Raw genomic sequence first — 20,072 nt, 5'->3', positions numbered from 1 at the left:
TAGCCCAGGTAATTTATCCTGAAATCCTATTATCCCTATATATAAGGGCTGTAAATCTACTTGCAACGTGAGTATTTGGCTAAAGCTACCCTCCAATATAAAGAGAAGCTTCTGTTCAGATTACTTAATGACAAAATTCAATGTCATTAATGCAACCAGAGGGCCATATTCAGGGAAAATGTGCCTTTTTAAAAACATGTTGTTTAACTCTTTATATTCAGATATAGATACTGAATACTCTGTAGTCCCTTACTGGGCAATAACAGAGCTGTAGACCGGTGGTTCTCAAAGCCCGTCCACCACTTGTGCAGGGAAAGCCCCTGGCGGGCTGGGCCGGTTTGTTTACCTGCCGCATCCACAGGTTCAGCCGATTGTGGCTCCCCCTGGCCGCCGTTTGCTGCTCCAGGCGAATGGGGGCTGCGGGAAGGGCAGCAGGCGCATCCCTTGGCCTGCGCTGCTTCCCGCAGCCCCATTGGCCTGGAGCAGCGAACCGCGGCCAGTGGGAGCCACGATTGGCCAAACCTGTGGATGCAGCAGGTAAACAAACTGGCCCAGCCCGCCAGGGGCTTTCCCTGCACAAGTGGTGGACCGGCTTTGAGAACCACTGCTGTAGACTATTCTATTATAAAGTCTGCTCATCTGATGTCAATGTTGCTCTAATGGTAGCCTGTAGACTCCACTGCACCAAAATGACTGTATATTCAAGAGTTATGTTGGGACTCAGACCACTGTTTGCACTGCAGGCCCCAAAGGCAAGAGTGCTACATTGTCAAGAGATACAGACCATTGGAAAAGACACTAAAATATGGCTATTCTATAAGCCATGGTCAATGTTTAGGGATATGATTGAGATCTTGGGACACTGTTACATGAGCAGGGCATAATCTTGTGGTTTTAGAGCCTAACCCAACACTCAATGAAGTCTACCAATGACTTCACGGAGATCAGAATCAATATCTACTATTTTCAGTGAGATCACTATAGGTTAACTGTGAATAATAACAACAACAACAATACTTACAGCAGCATTTACATAGCGCTTTTAGTAGAGGATCACAAGCATATTGCAAACACTTAAGTTTCATCAAAAAACTTCAGAAAGTCTCAGTTTCATCCAGAAGCAAAAATGGGAGGAAAAAAATCAAATACTCAAAAATATTCATTGGATGGGAAAACTGTTTCATGCCCAGCTCTCGTCAACACTTAGTCTCTTGCTTTAACGGCCAACCCATAATTCCTCATAAGATTATACATAAGATCACAGAAGAATGTGTAATATGTTCAGGCAATTATGGCATGTGTGTGACCGTATCCAGCCTCTGAACTATTATTTGTTCAGTGCTTACACAAGATACAGAATTCCGTGCAGTCCCCTGTGGCTGCGTGAACACAATTCAGAATTTGAAGCCATTTCTTTTTGTGAATATATTAAATCTGTGCTCCACAATCAGTCTATTGGTTTCTGGGTTGATTTTAAGATGTTGGATTTGATGTACAAAGTCCTGTATGGCCTGAGACCCACTTATCTAACAGGCTGCCTCTCTCTCTGACATACAGTTGCAGTATGGAGGTCAGTAGAGGAGTCTAAATTTGAAATCTAGTGGTAAAACAGAGAAGCAATTATCCATTAGGTTGCTGAGCCTACAGAACTTGTTTCTACCCTTAGTCCACAACAACTTGAATTCGTTAGCCTGCGGCAAGGAACATCTTTTTTGCCTTGCCCATAAGGACATGGGTATTGAATAAGACTGGCCAATGCAGGGATGAGAGTCTGGTTGGGATTTTGTAGAGAGGTTAATTATTATTTGCTGGGTTATTTTATTTGATATTGGCGTAATTGACAACTCTCTTTATTTATACATGTACTTTTAAAAAATTGCCAAACGTGCCCCATTGGAGGGATGCTCTTTTGCAGCAGAGTAGAAAAATTTACAACACAACATGCACAGACCTAAAATGGGTATTTGCACATATACACAGGCAGTTGGACATCATAACGTGTACCCATATTATAGGCATTCGTACATATTCGCTAGGAGCATGCAAAAATAATGTGCACAGTTGCATGCAGCTATTGTAACTACTGGCCGCTAGCTGAAGACCCATAATGTTCTTTTTGAGTAGTTCTTGTTGAATGAACCTTTAAAAAAAAAATTAAAAATTCCAGAATTATTGCCAGTCTGCTACACTCTCATAGCTTCCATCCTACCATAATAACATATATTATAGTTCATGAACTCTAACAATTGGAGTATGAAAGCTAATATCCATCCATAAATAGAATCTACGATTTATGCTGAGGTACATGAAGAGAATGTTAGCCGTTCAAAAATTACAGTACATTAACAGGGAGCAGCACAGTTTAAAAAAAAAAAAAAGGATCCGTTACTGTAGGCTCCAGTTAGAGGGGCATTACAAAGAACAGAACACCGGAATTGCCGCAATGGATCAGACCATAGAATCATAGAATCATAGAATATAAGGGTTGGAAGGGACCCCAGAAGGTCATCTAGTCCAACCCCCTGCTCGAAGCAGGACCAATTCCCAGTTAAATCATCCCAGCCAGGGCTTTGTCAAGCCTGACCTTAAAAACCTCTAAGGAAGGAGATTCTACCACCTCCCTAGGTAACGCATTCCAGTGTTTCACCACCCTCTTAGTGAAAAAGTTTTTCCTAATATCCAATCTAAACCTCCCCCACTGCAGCTTGAGACCATTACTCCTCGTTCTGTCATCTGATACCATTGAGAACAGTCTAGAGCCATCCTCTTTGGAACCCCCTTTCAGGTAGTTGAAAGCAGCTATCAAATCCCCCCTCATTCTTCTCTTCTGCAGGCTAAACAATCCCAGCTCCCTCAGCCTCTCCTCATAACTCATGTGTTCCAGACCCCTAATCATTTTTGTTGCCCTTCGCAACCATGGTCCATCTAGTCCAGTAGTTTATCTCCAACAGCAGCCAGCACTAGTGCCCTACTTCAAAGACATCTTAATCTTTGTAATAGACAGTTGTGAAATAGCCAACCACTTCCAGTATGAGCATGAAGACTTATATCCCTCATAATTCTGTTCGCCTATCTATTGTAACAGTGGATGTTCTATATCCTTGAAGACTATTCCTTATTAAAAATCCTGCCAAGAATTCAGCCGCAATGATATCTTGTGGCAGTGAGTTCCACAGACTAATTCTGCATTTTATTAAAAAAACATATGTTTACTATATACAATTCTTTTATTCTTTACCTTTTTCTTCTTTTTAGGACCTCAGGCTCATGACTTCACTCCATATGATGCCACGGTATCCACTATGTTGGCGATGTTACCACAGATCATCTTTTTGGGATATTTTCTTTGTAAAACTGTAAGAAGATCCATTGGATGTAAGCTGTTAAAATGCATATACATTATTTTATTTAATAATCTTTAATGTGCCATTGCATCTGCATGCATGACAGACTGAATACAACCAGATCTTAAATAAATCTAGTTATAAAACTGCATAAGCAGCCCTTCTCACTGTTCCAACTCCAACAGACATAAATAACCCCCTACTGATCCATAGTCCAGCAAATAGCAGAAGGCTATGTTTTTAAATGCACAATGAAAATCAGTAAAGCTGAGCTTTGCTAGAGAGCGTTCCTCTCAAACAACTTCCCTCCCTCCCACCTCCAATCCATATACAAGAAGCACCTCACCTCATGTGATCTCAGCTGTCTGGCAGCATAAAGGTCATGCAGTACATTTGAAAGATTCTCTTCAATGGAAAAGCAGTTGCTTTCTGGCTTTCTTCATTATCCATAGATATGACATTTTAATAACAGACTCTTCCACATTTATAACTTAACCATGAAAATCCATCCATTTCCTCCTTGCTTAAACACATTTCACATTAAGACCTCATATCTTAGCCATAACATGTTCACCCAAAGCCTGGGGAACCTTTAGAGTCCATCAATGCCTCTCTTTCAGAGTACAGAAGAGTCGCTATTGTGTGACACATTCTTTAATTCCTTCCTCCAAGGGACTGAGTATGCTCCTTGAGGGGAACGTAAGCCTGGATTGGGTTTTCCACACAGTGGGTCACAGTACTGCCATTGGGGATGGATTTACTGTCCCATCACTTCTCTCAAGAACTCTCCAAGGGTGACATGTAATGCTTTTGCAATTTTTGCAATTTTCTGCAACATATATTTTACATGTTTCTTTTGCATGTTTTGTCTTAGTTGTTTCTTAAGTCTTTCACATACTGTAATGTACTGTTTCTGTGTTAATTTTTATTAGCCTAAGGATGTATATTATGAGATGTTTCCATTTCAGCTTTGTAGGGGCATGATTTTAGAATTGCACTATAAGAATTAATGTATAATTTGATTTCATCCTGCTAGCCACCCCATGTGAATAGCAGAAAGGAATGACCCTCTGGGACTATGAGATTCTGTTTTCCCATATCCATTACAAATTGGGCCCTCTTTCATTCTTTGTTTTAAGGTTTAGTTAGTAAGAGACAGGATTCTGTATTGTGTCTATGTTAAGTAGGTTAGAGGAACATTGAAGGCCTGGGTCTCAATGTAAATTGTCTTGGTTATTGATTGTAAAACTTAGCAAGGTTTAATTTGCAATGCCTTTTTGCTCGATATAAAATACTACTGTTTGTATTCTCAAAGTCTCTGTAAAAGACTGTTTGGTCTCTGTAAGAGACTGCTTGTGTGAATAAGGAATGCATGGATCAGGAAAAGATAAGGTGCGAAGGAGATTGTTAACCAGATGATCAAGAAAGGAGGAGTGAAGACACTTACCAAGATTTGTTGACCCCAAAGAACCATCAACGCGTATCCATGATTGATGAAGGGCAAATTGAGAACCCTGAGGTGAAGGCTGGCACCCCTAAGACAATTGATTAAAGCGAAACCAGGACAGGATGACCCTCTCAGAGGTGTTTTGGAATGTTAACACCAAACAAGGAGTAACCGGTCAGACACTGACACAGCAAAATGTATAGACTTCAATAGAGAAAAAGGACTATAAGAACAGGGTGCTTTGCCATGGGACTTTGGGTTCGTCTTGCCACACTCCAGGAGCATCGGATTGCGAGCGACAAAACCCTGCTCCCCTCTGCGACCAATCTGGCAGGCCACTAGATTGATCCAGACTCTGGACTGGTAACTATAAACATCAACTGGGCAGGACTGTGTGTGTGTGAGAGAGAGATTGAAAAGCATAAATGCAGCGTGCTGCCTTCTTCCCTACAAAGATCCCGTTTGCTTCTTATAAGTATAACAGCTTTACTGATATAACTTGGAATTTGGAGTATATAATCATTATGGATTGTGACTTCCAGTGTAAGGTTGGTATCAGTTCATGGTAGGCTAAGAGACACTCATGAGAATAACTTTCTCTTCTCTTTTTAAAATGTGTCTTCTACAAGCCTCCTGGTCAAATCCGAATTACAGTCTGAAAATAATATACACAAATAGCAACAACCAAATACTTTTAAAAGTTTTACAAATTATGATTGCTAAGTAACAAAATGACTTGCTAAAATAAAATACAGTGCCCTACAAGTACATGGATGTGTTATCCTAAACTAAATCAGGCTTTTAATACTTAGAAAAACTGTTAACAATTAAAAAAATATTCATGGCATGAAATTTGGCTTAGAAAACATGTACTGTGAGAAGAAACCGCCCCCCACAACCACTATTCAAAAAGCACACCACCACTTTGCAGATGAAATTACAACCTATGTAGTTTGGTGGGAATTTTAACATGAACTAAATATGTTGATGCATTACAGTAAACAGACAGACAGACTGTCAAAGAGCTTTTCTGAAATTAGACTTAAATTACAGCAAGTGTGATATACATAGCTAGGAAGCGGAAATGCCTTTTCTTTTCTATGCACTGTATCCTAAGGCTTTTATGTCTATGAGACTTTAGTTTTTCATCAATTTAATCTCAGTTTCATAGCTACATGTATCACTGCCTGAAAATCTAAATTGTTTTAGTGCGCAAACAAAAAACCTGATAGGGCTCGATTGTCCAATTACACTGTGTAACTCAAGTTGGACAAAGAAGGCATTTTTAGTACCAGAAGAGGATAATTAGCACCAAAACTGGTAACCTTGGCACATCAACCAAGGTGATAATGAGGAGCTAACCATGCTCTGAGAGGGCAAATGCACTGAAAAGAGGGTGTGATAAACACAACAGTAGGCATAACAACATAACATAACAGGGACAGCATTAAATTATTTCTGTGCTCTCAGATCAGATAATGATGATGTTGTTGCCAGATAATCATGATGAACTAGAGCTGGCAGAGGAAGTGTGCATACAGAGTGGATCAACAATGACACTGTCTTGTCTTGTAGTATCTTACAATCCCAGACATCACCACAGAAAAAGTGAGCTGAAGTTGGGCTCTGTGCAATGTGCATCTGTGTTCTTGAATTGGTAGATATGATGGTCATTTTATGAGATTTCTATGGAAGATCTGGTTAAACAGAGTTGCAATACAATGTAATATATGTATGCCCCTAGATTATTTTATGATCGATCTGTGAAATAGCTAGGAATTGTTAATACATTATTGACTTTCCACTGTGTGCTTGTGTCTTATTTGCTTTGGCCACACTCTGTACACAGTTGCTGGCTGTGTTCTCCAGGTTGTCACTGTGTTACACATTAGCCTTGGTGCTTGTGTGAGCAATGGCCCATGTTGCTTGGGTGTCTGCTCCATTCTGGTATCTCATACTTTTTACCAGATTCAGCCATCTGTGACCGTGCTGAGAGCTTGTTCTGGGTTCATACCATTTTTTCCAGTTCCGCTGCATTCCAGGGCCATTTTCCTCTCCTCTTTCACTATTAGTCTTGGCAACCTGTTTGTTTAAGGGGAGAGGGTTTCTGGGTGATGCCGTTTAGTCAAGACACTTTGCAACAATTCACACATGCTTTTAGCTCCTTATTGGAAATTCTGTGTTCTTTGTAATCCTTTGTTAATTTAACATCTCGTTTGTTTAAAGTCAAAGGGTGATATTATGGTCCCATTGAAGCCAATGGGAGTTTTGCCATTGACTTCAATGCAGCCAGGATTTCACCCATCGTATATACTGAATAGTACTGTTCTAACTCTTAAAACCAGAGGGAGGAATAAGAAAAGGAGTACTTGTAGCACCTTAGAGACTAACCAATTTATTTGAGCATGAGCTTTCGTGAGCTACAGCGACACTGACAGTTTATCCCTGTGACTTTAGCAGGGAAGCTACCAAAGCCATATGGGGAGTGCACTGGACAGGGGAAGGATAGAAGATGATATCTATTTGAAGCAGGAATGCATGAGGAGTATTAGAGGTTAATGGCTCAGGGACTGTGATTGATAAACAAGACAGAGTTTTGGCAAACTTTCAACTCTGGTGCCTGGCTTACATTTCTGAAGGATATTGGACAACGGCTAGAAACTTATTTTTATTAAGTTAGTTACTTAATAGGTTAGTACTAGAATGACCACTAATTAATATTATTGGTATTCATTATTTGTATTAGTATCACGTAGGGACCCCATAGCAAGCATCAGGCCACACTGAAGTAGGTGCTGTACAAACTAGTAAAAAAGACAGCCCTTGACCTAGAGAGGTTCACAATCAAGGCTTATAACAATATGCAACAAGTAGACAAAACAGACTAATGGGTGAGGGCCAAAGAGTCAATGAAGAATTTAATCTCTGGAATCACTGACTGTTTAATCAGTTAACAGAAAAACCTCAAACTGTTCAATTTTGCTCCAAATGATCTCATCTCAACCACTAGTTCTAAGGAAATAAGAAAGTATGTACAAATTTAAACTCTTGAGCCCACGCTTGTTTTCAATTCCCAGTTAGCAAATAAACAATTTGACATACATTATAAAGTCAGAAGCCTGTCACTTTTCCACTCAAAAATGGTTTGAGTGATTTATTTTAATTTACCCAAAATATGTTTCCTCAAGCCTGAGATTAACCGGGAGAATTTTCAAACATTTTCAATCATTTTGAGTGGAACAAGGGATTGGGGGAAGGGGCAGCTTTTTACACCCTTAACTATGGAGTCAATAAGAGAGATAATTAAAAGTCAAATGAAAAAAGTTTTCAGCTTCACTTTTTGCATATAACTTTAATCAGTTATTCATTTAGGAGACCTAAAGCTTCATTTAATGTTTTGGTATAATTTTGGAACTTGCTAGAGACTACTGAATTTAACCCATGAAAGCCACTGATCATTTCAGTGAAAGTTTCTGTATGTGGAATGTGTTTTTGTGTGCCTCCTTTTTGTTGAAAAGCTAGCCTTGTAAATAGGTAAAATGTTATTAATGGCCTTCATTCTTTTCAAAGTAATAATCTGGGGATAATCTAGAGCAGCGGTTCTCAACTTGTGGTCCACAGGCCACATGCAGCCCAATTAGCACATAGCTGTGGCCCAGCTGTGTGCTAAAGACTGCTGGGCCGTGCGACAGGATCCAAGTTCCCGCCGCCCAGGTCTGGGGCTGCTGTCCGGCCCGACATGGCAGGGGTCCGGGGCTGCCAGCTGGCCCCACGGGGTCGGAGTCTGCTCCTGGCCCCACCCTGTGGAGGGGTCTCTGGGCGGGAGGCGCTAGGCATAGGGATCTGTCAGGGGCTATGTGGGGAGGGGCGGGGGGGCGCTGTGGTTCTCAACCTGGGGCCAACAATGATAAATAGGTTGAGAACCACTGATCTAGAAGAACTCAGATTGAGTCACACACCAGCAAACATGGAATCATACACAATGATCACAGGTTCATGGGCAAAAACATGGTTGCTGTAGAAATCACATATGGAACTTTCAACTTTACTATTATCTGTGCTTACAGAAAAGATTTAGGAACATTTGCAAAAGTGATGGACTGTCACCTTAGGTATCCAACAACCTTTCAAGGAACAACACATTTCTAGTTCAATATGGTTCTAATAAATGAAGAACGGAAATCATGGGCAGAGCATATTCACTAATCCCAAACAAAAATCTTAACTGAAAAACAGTTATAGTAGATCGTTTGTATAAGAAACAAGATTAATTTTTTTTACAATGAGAATAACTGCGCCTCTTGGCAGGACCTGCTGTTTGTCAGTTATATCATTATATTACAATATCATATTAATCCTTTGAAGTCTGGTATCCAAAGTGCCATTTCTGCTATTGATTCCATAAGACTACTTTTGAAAACATGTTCCAGAGGTCCATCAGACAACTAACTTGAAGTCAAGCATTCACGTGCCTGGAAAAAATCCCAATCAAGAATTTTTGCAGCCCCACGAACAAAATCTTTTACATGCATCGCTGTAGAAATAGCTAATAAATAATTTGACAACATATGTGTCTTTCATAATTAACTACTAGATCAGTTTAATGGAACAATATCAATGTCATCATCATGCATTTCATTAAGATTAAATTAAGAAGATAGTAAGGAGGCATATTGCCCGCACCCAGGATGTATGCATTTGTGCATTAGTTCCACATAAATACAGCAATGCTAAAATGTATTGAGAGATTTAGAAAGCAGCTAACTCACATAACAGAAACACAGAAAGAAAAGGGGCAGAAATAAAGACACCCGCACACAGATGACTACCTTGATGTTTGCCCAGAATTATCTCCCCTGCTTCCTAGGATTACTGTTCTTTTTTCCTTTTATTCAATGGCCATCTCCTAGGCAGATGTCTGCAGATGTTAACTCAATGTTAGCTCCCAGCCCCAACCCCTTCTTGCTTATTGATGGATCCAAGACAAAATGACAGGTTATTCAAATAGAAACTCCAGAGATTTTATAAGTATGATATCAAATTATAAATGTAGGTTCATAGAAAACCATCTGTTACAGTAGGATACTAGACAAATGTGACCAGCAAAGCCTACTCCTTAAATCCACCTCTTAGCAATCACCAGGCTTAAAACCAACAGCATAGGGCTTGCCTAGATAGATGTCTCTCTCTGATGCAAGCCTCCAAAGTAGACAAAATGGAGCTTGCACCGTGTGACTTACCCTGGTGAGTCCTTCCTTCTGTGCAACATGCAGTAAATAACAAATTTCCTCTCTCCACACTTTATTCCTGGATTCAGCTGAAGTGAATTTAACTGAGATGGTATTCAGACTTGGAACAAGTTACTGCTGCCTCTAAAACTAACTTCTGTTTGAGTATGCTTGAGAAATTACAGGAGGCATCGGATGCTGTTATATATTTTGAGCTAGATTCTCAGCCCACAATGTGCAGTTTCTTTGCTGTTACTAGAATGATACAAGAATAAGATCACACTTCCTTCCCTGACCTGTCAAGAAGTTAGTGTAAAAGCATCATAGTGTAGTCAAAAATTCAAGATGCAGGTATGAAGTTATATCTGCTTGTGTAGGCCTGCATCTCTAAATGAAGCAGCATGTAGGCTTCCACTGCCATTCACACAGAAGGACACCTAGACCCTTTGGAGATGTAACCATAAAATAGAAAAAAATTCAGAGGATGGCTTTCCTTTCCCCATCTCTGCAAACATCGTGTAGATTCGTGTGCAACACTCATTGAGAGTTAAGGTGATAGCCACACTGACAAAACTTTAGTTATATTTTAAATTAACAAATTTCAAAATTCATAAATGCACCAAATCAGTAAACCTGTCAAGCAAATTCATTATATTCTATTTTGATTTGTGTTAATGTCAATGAATGATGCTACTAATTTAAATTAAGGTATAAGGATGCTACTACACAAGAGGTTCATTTTCCTTTTACTGTAACACAGTGGTTCCCAAACTAGGGGCACCGCTTGTTCAGGGAAAGCCCCTGGCAGACAGGGCGGTTTGTTTACCTGCTGCGTCCGCAGGTTTGGCTGATTGCGGCTCCCACTGACCGCGGTTCACCACTCCAGGCCAATGGGGGCTGCGGGAAGGGTGGCCAGCACGTCCCTTGGCCTGCGCCACTTCCCGCAGCCCCCATTGGCCGAGAACAGCGAACTGCGGCCACTGGGAGCCGTGATCGACCGAACCTGTGGACGCAACAGTTAAGCAAACCGGCCCGGCCCGCCAGGAGCTTTCCCTAAACAAGTGGCGCCCCTAGTTTCGGAACCACTGCTGTAACATATATATGGGAGATATTTTCACAGGGTTCCCATAATGCATCTGTCTACACATTTTAAATTTAGTAAAAATAAGTGAAGATGACAGATAAAAATTCAGCATTTCCAAATATAACCATTACTCTGTTTTAGGAACAGCACAGACATCAGCCAGCACTGGCAACGAGTTTCTCAATCTAAGATGAATAGCAATCCTTGCCAAGGTAAGTAGTGAGGTATCAGGCATAGGTAGGTATCTCTTTTGGTGAAAAATGCATAGTCAGCAACGAACACATTTTGTGAATTCATGTCAATTTTGCCAAAATTATTTTGTTTAAAAAATATCTAAAATATCTAAATGTTTTGTTTTGACATTTTTGAATGAAACATTTTGATCTTTTGATTCAAAATTACTTTTTGTTTAAAAATTTCCTTTAATTTTACTAAAAACATTAGATGCTCAAAATGGAAACACCGCATTTCAATTCAGGACAAATAAAAAATTTCATTCAACCCAAAATTATTATTATTGTTACTATTATTATTATATTAACCAAAAATATTGAATAATTTCATTTTCAAATCAATCCAAAACCTTTTTTTTTTTTTTTTTTGCCAGCAACCAAAAAACTCTGTCATATATCCAGCTCTAATCAGGAGGCTCACACAGTGTCTGCCTCTGTCTGTCTGTTCAGTGGATAAACAGAAGGATTTTGTTCTAAGAGGCTGTCCACTCTTTCAGATTCCTCAGCACAGAATTCTCATGCCACACATCCAAAGAAATTTGAAATGTTAAAAACAAATTAAGAGATTAAAATATGTATTTTGATGAGTAGAATGATGCAGAAAGTATTTCAAGGAACTTTATCAAAAACAATACTGTTACAGCAGTGTAGATTTTTTATAAAAAGTCAACTAATGCCATACAGTATGTACGATCTATTATTGTACAGACTGCCCATAAAAAGTCACACCATAAATATGTGACTAGATTTTTCAAATGTAAGTACAAAACATTCAGCAACTCTTACTGTCCATCTGGAGACCTACATTGCTGTCAGATAAATACTCAACCTGTGAACATAAATATAGTTTTGAGTTGTAATTTCAAAATGTGAAAAACCAGCGGAGATGGCTGTACTGAAAAGAAAATCACCTTTCCAGCAATGAAACCAAAACTTTTCCAATCTTTACTGGTGGATATTACTCTGTGGACAGGTGAACAATTCTGAGGATTCTCATTATGAAAGGCAGCAGTCATTTAATAACATATTACAAGTAGGATTTGTGATGCTCTGTTGGCAACCAACTTTCCAACCCTTTTCCTGCTACTTCCTCTTCTGAAGACCATGGGTTCAGGATGTTTGATGTCTGCTTCCCAGCAGTTTGAACCCCTGGATGTTATCAGGCGTTGATCATGATTGATGCCTAAATTAAAATTAAATATAAATCTTAACCTAAATAGGGACACCCACTACCATGTTGTTCTTTGGGGAGCAACTCTCTGGCTCCATGGACATCACTTGGACAGAGTAGTTGCCTCCTTCTGCAGCCCATGCCCGATCCAGATCCACCAGCCCCATACAGTGTTTTCCTAGAACACCAGAACAAAAACAGAAACATTAAAAGACCTCCTTAATTTTTAGTAGAAACATATGATGTACAAAGAAATGTACCCTTTGGCATAAGAATCATAGAAGATTAGGGTTGGAAGAAACCTCAGGAGGTTATCTAGTTCAACCACCTGCTCAAAGCAGGACCAACACCAACCAAATCAACCCAGCCAGGGCTTTGACAAACCAGGCCTTAAAAACATCTAAGGATGGAGATTCTACCAACTCCCTAGGTAACCCATTCCAGTGCTTCACCACCCTCCTAGTGAAATAGTGTTTCCTAATATCCAACCTAGATCTCCCCCACTGCAACTTGAGACCACTGCTTCTTGTTCTGTCATCTGCCACCACTGAGAACAGCCTAGCTCCATCCTCTCTGGAACCCCGCTTCAGATAGTTGAAGGCTGCTATCAAATCCCCTCTCACTCTTCTCTTCTGCAGACTAAACAAGCCCAGTTCCCTCAGCCTCTCCTTGTAAGTCATGTGCCCCAGCCCCCTGATCATTTTGGTTGCCCTCGGCTGGACTCTCTCAAATTTGTCTACATCCTTTCTGCAGCGGGGGGGGCCAAAACTGGATGCAATACTCCAGATGTGGCCTCACCAGTGCAGAATAGAGAGGAATAATCACTTCCCTCCATCTGCTGGCAATGCTCCTGCTAATGCAGCCCACTTTGCCGTTGGCCTTCTTGGCAACAAGGGCACACTGCTGACTCATATCCAGCTTCTCATCCACTGTAATCCCCAGGTCTTTTTCTGCAGAACTGCCGCTTAGCCAGTCAGTCCCCAGCCTGTAGTGGTGCATGGGATTCTTCCTTCCTAAGTGCAGGACTCTGCACATGTCCTTGTTGAACCTCATCAGATTTCTTTTGGCCCAATCCTCCAATCTGTCTAGGTCACTCTGGACCCTATCCCTACCCTCCAGCATATCTAACTCTCCCCCCAGCTTAGTGTCATCCACGAACTTGCTGAGGGTGCAATCCATCCCATCATCCAGACATTAACAACATTAATGAACATTGTTCAGTTATTAGTGATGTCAGAAAAACATGGCAGTAAATAACTTAGAATCTAGAAGCAACCTAATCCAGATGTACCACATCTCTAAATCTGCTTTCCCCCATTTTACCTATATTTTTATTTACTTAATTAAATAATTAATATTTGTATGGCAACCATTATTTTACGTGTGTGCCTCACAAACCTCACATGACAAAGAGGTTGGATTATTATCCTTTTTTATGGACGGAGAAACACAATGTGTTCTTTTCTATTACCCAAAATTACGGGGTGTGGGATACATCACGTGTACGTGGCAGGTAAAGACGGCTCCTGGTACTAGGGAAAGATTGGCACCAGCTCCTCATGGTGGGGTAGGGGTGGTCCCCACTTCCCATCAGCCATAGCCATTTTCCTAATCTCCTTCGTGTCTTGTCTAAAATCTGGAAATCTTCAATTGTTTAACAGAAATATTAGCCCATTTCCATAGAAAATACAAAAATAAAATACTGAACAAAGTTTACTCAGGGTGACTTGCTCACCAGCAAGATCCAGAAATGTTCCACACCCACATCAATGGGCGGGGGAACTTGATGGGGCCAGTTATGAAAGGGGGACAGTCCTAGTAGAAGGGAGGGAGACACTCGCCAAGAGACAGTAGGTAACTCCGCCCCATGGGAGTCTCTGGAACCCACTGGCTGCGGGAGGGGGGTGCTGATTGGCCAGCACTCCCCAGCTCCCAGGATTTAGCCCAATGCAGGGGCCATACAGAGCCTCTTTCAGCTCCGTTACAGCCCACTCTACCCACCTGAAGTAGGAATGGGAACTTGGCCTGACAGATGCTGCAGGTCTAGCTAATCGCCTGTTTAGGGGGTCAGGATGGAATTTTTCTGCAGTGAGGCAATTGGAAGGGCACCAGGGAGTTTTCTGATTTCCTTGCAGCATGTTCAAGCCAAAAGAGGTTGAGTAGGAACACGCTTAATTTCTAACTGAGGTACTGGGGTGGAGTTGTTTATTCATTGCAACTTGCAGCCAGTTTCCAGTACAGTTAAGAGAATAAAATGAATGGTCCCCAACCTTGGGCTCATGTGATAAGGTGAACCTTTGTGGGTCAAGGTCCTCACCCTGCTGCAACTCCTGTCCCCCTTGAAGGGGGGGAAGGAGCTAGCACTGAGAGAGAGCAGAGTACTGGGGGGGTAGGCTGAGGAGAGCCTACCCTGCATTATGAGCCTACCTAAGGCAAATTATGATTAGAGCCTACATAATGCCAATTATGATGATATGGTAAAGAGCCCTGTAACCCTTCTATTGGAGCCAATTAAATGCCTGGTATTGGAGAGCATGGATAGTGGCAGGTAGTGCCCTCTCCCTTGTGTTAGAGTTTAATACAAATTGCGGACTGCCACTTAATGCCATGCATGTGTCTGCCCTCATCAGTTACATAGAGTTTAATTACTTCTAGAGATCAGAACAAAAACTTCATTTTCGAAACATTTCGGAATAAATCTGAGCAACTGTAGAGGAAAAGACTGAATTGTTCTTGGTTTAGAATTTTGTAGCATAGTAAAATAAAGCCAAAGCCATCTGTTTTATTTACAGATTTCAGGTGATTGTTATTCAATACATTTGCTTCCTATCTATGTCCAAACTATCTGAACTGATAATTCACAGAAAAGTTAGAACTTTTAGCAGTTTCACAACCCTTACAAGAAAGTTTCACCAATATCTTGAGATGTATTAAAGATTCATAATTATAAAGTCCTGAACAAGATGCAAAAGGTACTATAGTCTCTCCTTTTCATACTCCAATGCTCTTATCTATGGCTTGATAAAATAACACAATTTAATGCATTTGGGATCAGCGAGTCACTACGGTACATTTCACAAAAGCTGACACACAGTTTTTTAGTCACAGATGCCCGACAGTAATTGGTACTATATAACCACCATTGACAGATAAACAGACTGAACTGTTGTGACCAGGCCTTTAAGTTTGAGGTGTTTATCTGGTGTCACACGGGCAGCATGACAAGCCAATAAACCTGTACTATTTTACAGAAGTTGTGTGACCCACAGTAAGCATTACTACATATATAATTTTTTCTCAATCTTAAAAGACTGGAAAAAAAAGCAGAATAAGACACTTTCTCACTATCTACAAATATAGAAAAAAAAGACACCCCGCCCCTCCAAAATTGTTTCTATGCTTTCAATCATTTAAAACGCTTCTTTAAAAAGAAAATCTGAAGTGCATTTGATGTAGCTTTTCAATACCTGATCTTGTCTTGTCAAAAGAACATGAATCTGACACAAATGTAGTCTGACTTAAACCACAGCAACCACACCCCTATAAAGATTTTCAGTAGAACAGAACAGTCTAATGTCTAATGGAATAGAATAGAATACAAAAATAATGTTCATTTTAAAATAGAAATCCCAATGAGGTTTTTTTTTTCTTGGGGAAACAAGTTTGTGAGGAAAAGTGTACAATTTCTATGAGACAGAGAACATACAAAAAGTTGAAATGATTCAAAAACACCTGACATTTTGTATCAAAAGGCAGACAGAAGCTCATTTGATGTCCCTTCCCTCTCTTTTGAACTGGCAGTTTCCTTCCCATCTCCCATGGCTATCTCACAAGCAAAAGAGAAGACACCCTTCTCACTGGGTGGAGTATAATTGTCAGCTGTAACCCTGACCATTTTTTTCCCCCTGTCTAAATATAGCAGGGATAGCAAAACAATCATATCTATTTTTAAGTAAAATTGGAAATTATCTCAGAATCTGCAGTATTTCCTTTAGTAGTCTGAACTATAGAAAATACCTTGAATACCGTAAGTGCAGCTTTTTAAAATGTATTTAGATTAGTTGTTCCTACTGCCTTTGATGTATTTCATAAGTGTTTTTGAGCCAAGAATATCTACCTGCACTCCCCAACAGTGTCTGCCCTACCTTGGCTTGAATCGTTTTTTTAACTTGAAAACTAGTTTGTAGTCTCCCTTTTCCCTTTGGAAGATTAAATATTGCAGACAAATGATACATCCATCTGCCACAGTTAAGCTAATTCTTTGTCCACTCTTGAACATCTGTCATTTGTAACTACCCTACACAAGAACTAGACATGGACTTAAGCTGTAAGATGTGGATCTAGGTTCAGATATCAACCTAGCGAATATCTATGTTTTTGGGGACATTTGCATCTGGGATCTAGTAAAAGCCTTTCCTTAAAAAAGTAATAGCCTTCCCCTTTACTTTGGATCAGCCTCTCCTTTTTAATTAATACATGGCTGACTTGAGCCATAACTGCCAACAGGTGAGGACATTTTCCAGCACTTAATGAGTAGCTGAAGGAAGCGAGAGACCAATGCACGTTAGTCCAGCTGGTCATTAATTGCATGGAAATGCTCAACCTGCAGATAGTTTTTGCTATTATATACCATGACAATATAAAAATGTAAAACAGAAAAACATAACTTACCATTTAATACATCAAATAGCTAAAACCTGAACTGCACATTGGCACAGACATATTATTGTTTTTTTTCCTAGGAGTTGGAAGCCAGTACACTAACCAAGTAGCTTCATTCTCAGAATGCTGCTAGATTTAATTATCCTTAATTAGTCTTTAAAAACGCACTCTGACCAATGTATCTAGCTTGTTCTTACTAGTGAAGTTGAGTATATAGGTCTATCTTCCTGTATCTTTCCTTGATAATTCCCTTTATACAGGGGTTACAGCAACTTCCTTTCTGGTCACTTAAGAAGTACTCCTTTTCTTCAATTTCAAAGAAGTTTTAAATATCTCTGCTAAAGATATTCCTATCTTTGCTACTTTCTGCACAATTCTTGGACAGTTCCCATCTGGCCCTGGATGTTTGTCAGAGAGTTTTTTAAATGATTTATCACCAACTACTATATCATGTTTAATATATCTAAGGGTTTCATACTGCCACCCATTGCCAGAGTATCTAAATACTTTTCACAGGAGCTAGATTGGCTTCAGGAAGTCTTCTCCCTTTTCGGGTATGGAGGGGGAAGGAGCTGGTGCAGAGACATAATGATCAATAAAATGTCAAATTATACTCTAGCTCATATTTTAAAAACTTCAACCAGGAAAAATGCTTCACTAACAGAGTGAAAAAAGATACAGCAAGAGAAACACTCAGTGCTGTAAGTGTGCTGAGAAAACAGCAATTTAATTCCCTATTGATTAATGTACCAGTGTTTCCCATATATCATAAGCTCAGCCCATCACTAAATATAGTGCATATATTCTACACAACAGCTGATCTGTGGAAATGCATACCTATTAGTCTGCGTTCGGGTGGAAGCTGAACAGCTGTCTGATCTGCAAATCTGCAAAGAATCATGTGCTCCTAGAATTAAAAAAAACACAGAAATATGGTTTTATTTCATTACTCTTTAAAAGTTATTTAATTTCAGCATAAAAAAACCTATTTAAACATTCAATGGTACCAGAAAACTCTGTGTGTTGAATATTTTTCTACGACAATTAATTTATACTTGTACTTATTTCAGCTCCAAGTCAGCCTTTGAAAGTGTGTACCACTTAAGTTTGAATAACCACACCCATACTTCTACTTCCCTATATTTTGGGGGAAGTGAGTTTGTCTCTGGATCAGACTTCTCTATTTCCATTCAGCAGGGGAATTGGACACAGCCCCCAACAACAAGGCAGTTTTCTTGAGTGGCATACTTCAGGCTGCTTAAGCCCTTCCCGTATGCACCAATCGGCAGCCAAGTCATCCTACTGCTACAGGGTCAGACTTGGACGTCCTCTCCCCATTTGTGGGTAGCATCCAAACTGCAGTGTGGAGGCACCCAAACATCCTGCGTCCTCTAACAGTAATGATTCAGAAGCAGAAAAGAATCACCATCACTCTTGTTGGGGACAAGGCAACGTTCCACTGCTCAAATCCCACCCAAATCAGTATAGAATCAATTTGAAATTGGAGTCCAGTGTTCCACACCTTGACATGGGGAAACTCTCTCAACTCTATAGCACAAAATAAATTTAAACAAAAGTAGAAACTTCCTTATAAGATATCAAGAACTGACTCTGACTTCAATTTTTAGCCTTTGGCTAGCAAGACAAATGAAGCAGGGGTAGGTAAGTTAACCATTCTCACAGTGGGATGGGGAAAGATTGTGATGCAATGACAACTGAAAAGAATGCTCCTGAAAGCTATACTAAGTGGGACACCTGAAATTTCAAGTGCTAAGACCTAGCAACCACAACCAGAGCCAGCGCTAGCCATTAGCAGACTAAGCAACTGCTTAAGGCCCCAAGCAGCAAAACGGAGCCCCTATTCACTTTTTGTTATGTGTTGGGAGGAGCAAAATATTCCTGCTTAGGGTCCCCAGAGGGCTAGCACCAGCTCTGGCAAGAACTATTTCAGAATTGTCCAGCTTTATAGAGCCCTCTGTAACAACAGATGGCAATACAGACATGAGAAACTTTTCTATAGAACATAACAGAGAACCAAAGTTAGAGCTCTGAAAATGAGTACCTCTTTCTTAAATCAAACTAGGTTATCCTTTCATTCTTGGTTAATATAAAGAGATGATTTGTAAAGGTTCAGTCCCTGCATTAGGTGAAGGGACTGCAAGCTCAGATGTGTGTGTCTGACTTCTAACTTTTTACCAGCTATTCGGGCTGCTGGAGCAGCTGTTTGGAAGCTTGAAGAAGCTGGAGCAGTTGGTCAGAGCAGGAAGAGCTGCTAAGAAAAAAACACCAAATTAAGCCTCCAGGCAGAGGCTTCCAAAAGCACCTGGCTTTGGTACAGGAGGGGCAGTCAGAGCTAGTGGGAAAGGTACTGGAGGAGGCTCCAAGTAAGGGAAAGCAGCGGCAAGTGAAAACAACTCTGAGCTGGGAAGCTAAGCTATTGTCATTTCAGTGAATGAATGAAGGGTAGCTCCTATATCTCAGGCTGTAACATCGCCTCGGTAGGGTATGGGGCCACACTCAAAGTCTCCAAAGAAACAGGCTCAACTCAGTTTTCTCATAGAAAAAATGAGCATACACAGAACTCCCTGCCTTCATCTGGTTACCCCACCCAACCCAGAGAGCCCACTGCTCCTGCCAGTTCTGCAGCCTGTTAAACCAGATCTGAACTCTGAGGTAAGCATCATCACTCAACTAACTTGAAAAATGAGGACTGGCTTGTGAATACACAAAAACATCTCACTTTGCTGTGGAGACAACCTGAAAGTTTAACTAGCGTCCAGGTAACGACTATATAATTTCCCCTTCAAAAGAACAGCAACCTGTCACACTTCCTGATGGTAGATATGGCGCAGCCATTATCAGGACAAAGAACATCATAATTAATACTATCCAGCTTTCTGTGT

The 20,072-nt window shown here is 40.4% G+C and overlaps 1 protein-coding gene across 6 annotated transcripts in view; it reads right to left on the bottom strand.

Moving 5' to 3' along the window:
* Positions 1 to 11,894: 11,894 nt before the first annotated feature.
* GSTCD (glutathione S-transferase C-terminal domain containing) overlaps positions 11,895 to 20,072 on the bottom strand; it is a 129,130-nt gene continuing 120,952 nt past the window's right edge. For 4 of the 6 annotated variants that reach the window (XM_048846648.2, XM_075127561.1, XM_048846647.2 and 1 more), the window contains 2 exons: positions 18,007 to 18,076; positions 11,895 to 12,685 (listed from right to left, as the gene is read on the bottom strand). In XM_048846648.2, the coding sequence (XP_048702605.2) occupies positions 12,549 to 12,685; positions 18,007 to 18,076 (207 nt within the window). In that variant the 3' untranslated portion in view covers positions 11,895 to 12,548. Of the gene's footprint in view, positions 12,686 to 18,005; positions 18,077 to 20,072 lie in introns of those variants that run through there. The other 2 variants (XR_007356185.2, XM_075127562.1) reach the window with 2 other exon arrangements.

Source organism: Caretta caretta, chromosome 4, assembly GCF_965140235.1.
Source record: "Caretta caretta isolate rCarCar2 chromosome 4, rCarCar1.hap1, whole genome shotgun sequence".
NCBI classification, from domain to species: Eukaryota; Metazoa; Chordata; order Testudines; family Cheloniidae; genus Caretta; species Caretta caretta.
Note: the sequence above shows the minus strand (reverse complement) of the source record. Positions and strands in the feature narration are given on the sequence as shown.